Genomic DNA, 6635 nt, shown 5'->3' with positions numbered 1-6635 from the left:
TAGTCTTTACTTCACACTCGGTTATTTTAAAAAAAAATCTTCAAACTAAGACCTCATCATCTCATTCCTGTGGAATAACATGGGTATAGAGCGTAGTCTTTCCTCCAGACCCGGTTATTTCAAAAGAAATAGAAATTTAAACAAATCTTCGAAACTTAGACCCACCATCTTATTCCTCTTTTTTTTTTCATTTAAAAATAAATTACATTATTACATTATGTGGATACCACACGTCACAAATAAATGATTGGTCGGCGGTCACACGAACTGACGAATCATCCCAGAACTCAACCTTCTCTTTAATGATCTCATATTTCAAACATTCATAACTTCCTTACTAGTGATCCGATTCATTCCAAACTTTTGCCATTCTGTTTCTCTTATTTTTTTTTTGCTTTCATAAAAATCAACTTATAAGGGTTGGATTGCCCTTTAACAATAAGAGAGAGAGAGAGAGAGAGAAAGACAAAGAGAGAAGAAAAAGGAACGTATGTATTTACAAAGCCGCTTACCTAAAACATGTGAAAAACAATTCTCTAACTCGCATTATTTACCCAATTTAGCAAGAGTGAGTGTCAAATAAAATAAAATAACCCTTTATTAATTTTGTGTCCAATTTCATCATTTCGTCATTGATGACGACTCTGTTTGAACATCATAATGATAATAATAATTATTGATGAAGATGATACTAATAACAACAAAACGACAACAGTATAGGCCTACTGGAGTAGTAGTAGGCCTAGTTGTAGTAACGACAACAATATTGATAGTAATTGGTCTACTGATAAAATAATAGGCCTCATGTGATGATGATGATAAAGAGATGCTTTTGAACGAAAGTTTTGATGATAAAAATGTAGATTTATAAATAAAAAATTTCTTTTCACTTCGGCCGGTCAAAAAGTGCGTGATCTCTACGAAAAATTGAGCATGTGCTGTAAAGTCAACATCCGGGACCCGTTTCACACAACCTTTTTCCAATGAAAAATTACAAAAATCAAGATAACTGACAGGGGCGGATCTAGCTTTTTGCCAGGGGAGGGGGGGGGGGAGGGGTTTGACCAACAACAAAAAATCCAAAAATCGCGCCGTTTTACTGTTTTACTTTTTTTTTCTTTTTCACTTGGTCGCCCAGGGGGGGGGGGGGTAAACCGCCGAAGCACCCCCCCCCCTAGATCCGCCCCTGAATAATCAAAAGCCGGGTTAAAAGCAAGGATTTCATTAGGGAATAGGGGTAAAGCAAGGACATATCACACCCCCTCTTCGTCAGTTACCCTCCCCATCTCATACGGGGTGCTCGGCTTCCTTTTATATGGCACCTTTCTGGGATCGAACTACATTAAAGACAATAAAATAAAATTACATGGGCCCAATGAGAAATGAGCGGGGATAAATGGAATCGTATATATTTCCGTGCCTTGATTAAATTTTGGTTTACTGTATATAGGCCTAAGGGTCGTATAAATTATTCATGAAAACAAGGGGAAATAAACTGAATTTTGGTTCAACAATACTTTCTTCAAGGTTTTTTTTTGTGTGCATTCGCTGAAGAAATATCATGGTTGATGATCGTAAAGGCCCAGCTGAGCCAACTCATAACTCAATAAGTTGTGGGATATAGCCAGGCTATACTCACCCCACCTCCTTTTTCACTATAACGTCATCCTTCCAATCTCGAGACAGTCATTTTATACGTGTGCTTTCTTTCTCTTCTGCTCCTTCTTTTCTCGATCCGCACCTACCCGTCCTCCTCCCCCTCATTTTTATCCTTATTCTTATTTCGCTTGTTCTTGTTCTTGTTCTCGACCTTCTCCTTTTTTCTATTTGTTTTTCTTCTTCCTTTTCTTCTTTTTATAGTTCTCTTCTTAATTATTCTTCCTCTTCTTCTCTTTTTCAAATTTGTGTTTAGAAACTAGACTAGCACAATGGTAAATCGAAAATTAAATGCCGCCCTCAGCGATCGACAGTTTATCGGTCTTTTACGTGCATAAACCTCATTCAACATGGGTTAGTAATCCCACGTGCCCTAAAATTACAAAATTTTACACTTTACATCAATAGTATTATCATTTAATTAGATTTATATAGCACTTTAATATATCTGTGTATTGAATATTATGAGAAAATATCCATATGTAATTAAATGAAGTGAATACTGACGCGTGAATATGCCCGGACATGTGTGTGTGTTGCATTCGCTTTACTAAACTTGCATTGCAATAAACGCATAGCGCCTGCAGAATGCGCGGTATACATACCGTACGGTAAATATATGGACGTGTGATGAATGTGCAACCCTAAACACTAGTCTACGAGCATGATTGCTACCCCATAAGATAAAGGATTTAAATCGAACTTTGAGTCAAGAAATATACCATTGGGTCTATTCTTATAACAGTTACTCTTGTGATATTCATGGTAATCTTTCTATAAACAAAAGGCCTAGGCTAGGGGGAACTGGTCCGAGAATGAGGATCGTCCGCATAAACGCTGACAAATCGCATCCTAAAAAATAAGGATTGTCCACATTTTTGCTGACATTTGGGCGCTAGTGTAGCTACGTATCCATTTTTTAATGGAAATTTAGCCCATTTTTTTTACTAATTTCATAACTAATTATAATCATATAGGCCTAGGTCTAGGCCTAGGCCTAGATCTAGACTATCACATTTTCCACCTGAATTTGGATCACATCCAAAATCAGGAAGCCTCCGTTTAAGGCTTTGATGTCGACGTCGTCGCTCAGTACGATCTCTACGCTAGGGCCTATACAGCTTTGCAACTCAAACTAGCTATCAGTCCAAAATTATGCAAACTTCTTGTATGGGTTATGGTATCGTGCATGCGCGTAGTAGTACTAGTAGTACCATAAACCATACAAGAAGTTTGCATAATTTTGGACTGATAGCTTCAGTTTGAGTTGCAAAGCTATATAGCGTATAGAAACGGTACTGAGCGACGACGTCGACATCGAAGCCCTAAATGGAGGTTTCCCGATGTCGGATGTGATCCAAATTCAGGTGGAAAATGTAAAGTACCCGGTTTTCGGCCACTTAAGACAAAATCCTATTTATTGGACTCTTTACTTCCTATTTATTATCATTTCTTGTTCAAATCATGAAGCAAATATTATTATTATTTAAACAAAAAAAGAATCCAAAAAAAAAAATCACGAATTGCCATGACAATATTCATTTCAATTTTCACTGTTTTGGAGCCGGTTATCGGCCGAGCGTTTCAGTTTACGGCCGCATGTACAAAGTCAATAGGAAGCGCTCGCGCGCGCCGTGCGTTTCTGCGCTGATGTATAGCACAAGCGGGCGGAGCAGGTATCCCACGCCGGAGCTCCCGGGTGCTCGCCTGGCCGAATACAGGCACAGCGGTGATCGGAAGTTGGAATCTGAATTAGACAGACATATCGTGTGTGCGTCGCGGTGTGCGGCTGCATTGATTTAATACATGCGATGAGATACTTTTGAGCTTGCGACCAGCACAAAATCGGGCTCTATATCTGAAAAATACTTGAAATAAAGCTCATTTTATGGTACCCATATTTCTTACATACACGCGTAAGAAACTCGATTTTTCAGATTTGGGTAGCGGGACCGCCGATTACATCGCTAAAATGTGATATTTTAGGATATATTTTTCATTGCAAATGTGGTTCTTCAGTGACACTGGCATGGTATGGTATGGGTGGGATATGTGTTATGCTATTATGCGATGTATTTTAAAGTGATTTTACCATGTATCCAACCAATTGGCCGAAAACCAGAGCTGACCGATTACCGGGTACTTTACTCTAGTCTATGATTATGATTAAAATTAGCAAAAAATTGGGCTAAATTTTCTTTGCTAAGAATGGATATGAAACTGCTAAAAAAAAATGGATACAGAACTACACTAGCGCCGACATTTGTTTTCTACAGCACTCTGCGGGTGTAGGGTTTCCCGATCCGAGCACTGGCAATACGAAAAATGGATTCCGCTTTTTGCGTCATCACGTGGATCGGGAATAAGAATCGTTAGCAAAAATGCCGACGATGGATCCTTTTTTTTTAGGACACGTCTGTTCACGTTTACGAAGACGATCCTTGTTTATGTGGATGGCCCTTATTTTCGGACCAGCGATAATTATGTCATCAATTTTTATGATTTGCCAGTGAATCTCTTTACGATAATGGATTACCCGAGTCCTGACAAGAATTTTTTGAGTATAGATATCAGTGTCACATCCCACATGCCATTTTAAAATTGCATTGGATTGGAGAGGACTTTGGACCATAATTGCTTCAGTTAGTGGAGAAATTGCCAAAAAGATGGATGAAATGAGTCCTAAGAATTACCAGTTTGTTGATGAGAGAAAAAATTGTTATTAGGTTTTTGATTTGCCAACAGATTCCTCTTGTGTTTTTGAAACCACCATCTGGAAAATGAAAAGATTTAAGAAGAAAAAATTATTTGAAGGCACATGCAGCTCTAAACAAACCAGATTATTAACAATGCACAGGGCATTTATAGGCTTGTTACACCACACAATTTTTAACACCAAGGCCCAAAGAGTAATACATGTATACATGTTGATAGGATATTACTACTGTATCCAAAACTGACCAATATTACCAATAAAACTGTCCCAAGTACTAATTGTCACTGTCAGCCAGGGGTTAATGTAATCTTTTTCTGTTAAGAATGTTACTTTGACCTAATTGTTCAGGTAATGGAGGAATTGTTTTCAGTTTTATTAATGTTAAAACATTGTTTTTGTACTTATTTTGTCATCAGGAAGTGGAAAGCCAAGAGGTCTTAGGACAGCTCGCAAGCTGCGCACCCATCGCCGAGATCAGCGATGGCATGACAAAGATTACAAGAAGGCTCACTCCAGTACTGCTCTAAAGGCCAACCCGTTCGGAGGTGCCTCTCACGCCAAGGGCATTGTTCTGGAGAAGGTTGGAGTGGAGGCTAAGCAGCCCAACTCTGCTATCCGCAAGTGTGTCAGGGTGCAGCTCATCAAGAACGGCAAGAAGATCACAGCTTTCGTTCCCAATGACGGTTGCCTCAACTTCATCGAGGCAAGTGCAGAGATGTTTTATAATCTCCACACAAGTCCATTTTTTATGAAATGATAAGTTCAAATAATTAGCAAAATGATAACTTGCCTTAGATGGGTGATGTCATTTGCATGTGATGGATCTGGACATATACTTATTGGAAATAATGTGATCTCAATAAATTAAGGTCTGTGCGTTAATGTGGTCCTTTCTTTAAGGTAATACAAAGTTTTGGTATGGAGTCATGAATTCGGTCCAAATGAAAATATTGGAAGCATATGCGATCCTACAATATTCAGTGATCGTTGTCGCGGTTGAAATCGAGTCTAAAGTTATGAAATAGTAAATAAAAAACTTGTTATGTTGTATAGCTCCCTCTTAAGGTCGAGCTATAAAACAATGTTTCTTGACTAAAATCGACCGATTAGCTATTCCCATTTGAAAATTATATTTCACAATTAAATTTCCGAGATTTTCATGGTCGCAGCTTCCATCGTACAGTCGTAGGCGCTATTTGAAATTTTGATGTTCAATTTTTCTCGAAAGCAGAAGTGTTTTAGGGGCTAAATTTTCTAGTGCTTATTATACATCCCCAGGGTCATCCAAATATACCAAAATTGTAAAGAATCATTATCCACCCAATTTTCAAATTTTCCCAAAACTTGGTATTACCTTTAACGATTTGTTGGCTTTGATTAATGTTCCATTTATTTTCCATAAATCTCTAGTTTCAAGAATTAACAATCAGAGCTTACCTGTCATAAATAAAAAAAAATATTTGGAGAACTGATTCTATTTGTTATTTTCAGTAAAGTAAATTTTCTTCAAAATATACATCAAAATATTAGTGCTTGTCCTCAAAATATTGTATCAAGACAGTTACATCATATAATAATAATAATAATACATGAGATTTATATAGCGCCATTATCCATTTTAATTAAATGCTCAAGGCGCTTCAAAATATTAGGGAACACATGACATCATGACAAAGAATCGTGTACATTTACATAAGAAAGAAAATGCAATAATAATAAGAAAAAAAATATCAACAAAAATTGTCTGCTTTGTTTTGCACCCAAATTATTTTGCTATACCTTTGTGTAATGAAACGCTTGTGCTTTCTTTTGTACAGGAGAATGACGAGGTGTTGGTTGCTGGATTCGGTCGTAAGGGACATGCCGTCGGTGATATCCCCGGAGTTCGATTCAAGGTTGTGAAGGTTGCCAATGTCTCGCTCTGGGCTCTCTTCAAGGGAAAGAAGGAACGTCCCAGGTCATAGATGGTTTGACAAGGATTACTGTCAATAAAATAATCATCATGTACATGTAGGCAACATTGGTCTCGTATTTGTGGGTTTGTTTTGTCTCACGGTGGCTCATACATGGTTTTGCAAGTGCGAACAACTGATGTGATTGGAAGTATATCATGTTGATGGTACATTTGATGTGATTGGAAGTATATCATGTTGATGGTACATTTGATGCGATTGGAAGTATATCATGTTGATGGTACATTTGATGTGATTGGAAGTATATCATGTTGATGGTGCATTTCAAAGCCCTTTTCATTGAATAATTT

At 37.7% G+C, this 6635-nt stretch overlaps 1 protein-coding gene across 1 annotated transcript; it reads left to right on the top strand.

The window, feature by feature from the left end:
- Positions 1-1955: 1955 nt before the first annotated feature.
- On the top strand, positions 1956-6390 carry LOC590530 (40S ribosomal protein S23). The gene is made up of 3 exons (XM_030972759.1): positions 1956-2010; positions 4789-5075; positions 6190-6390. The coding sequence occupies exons 1-3, from the start codon at positions 2007-2009 to the stop codon at positions 6334-6336; spliced, it is 438 nt and encodes a 145-aa protein (XP_030828619.1). The 5' UTR covers positions 1956-2006; the 3' UTR covers positions 6337-6390.
- The last annotated feature ends 245 nt before the right edge of the window (positions 6391-6635 follow it).

The sequence above is a fragment of the Strongylocentrotus purpuratus genome, unplaced genomic scaffold (genome assembly GCF_000002235.5).
Source record: "Strongylocentrotus purpuratus isolate Spur 01 unplaced genomic scaffold, Spur_5.0 spur5_scaffold_6, whole genome shotgun sequence".
NCBI classification, from domain to species: domain Eukaryota; kingdom Metazoa; phylum Echinodermata; class Echinoidea; order Camarodonta; family Strongylocentrotidae; genus Strongylocentrotus; species Strongylocentrotus purpuratus.
Note: the sequence above shows the minus strand (reverse complement) of the source record. Positions and strands in the feature narration are given on the sequence as shown.

Bases quoted from the DNA above. Each gene is read 5' to 3' on its own strand.
- LOC590530 (XM_030972759.1), top strand. The intron at 5,076-6,189 runs GCAAGTGCAGAG...TCTTTTGTACAG, and splicing joins GTTGCCTCAACTTCATCGAG to GAGAATGACGAGGTGTTGGT.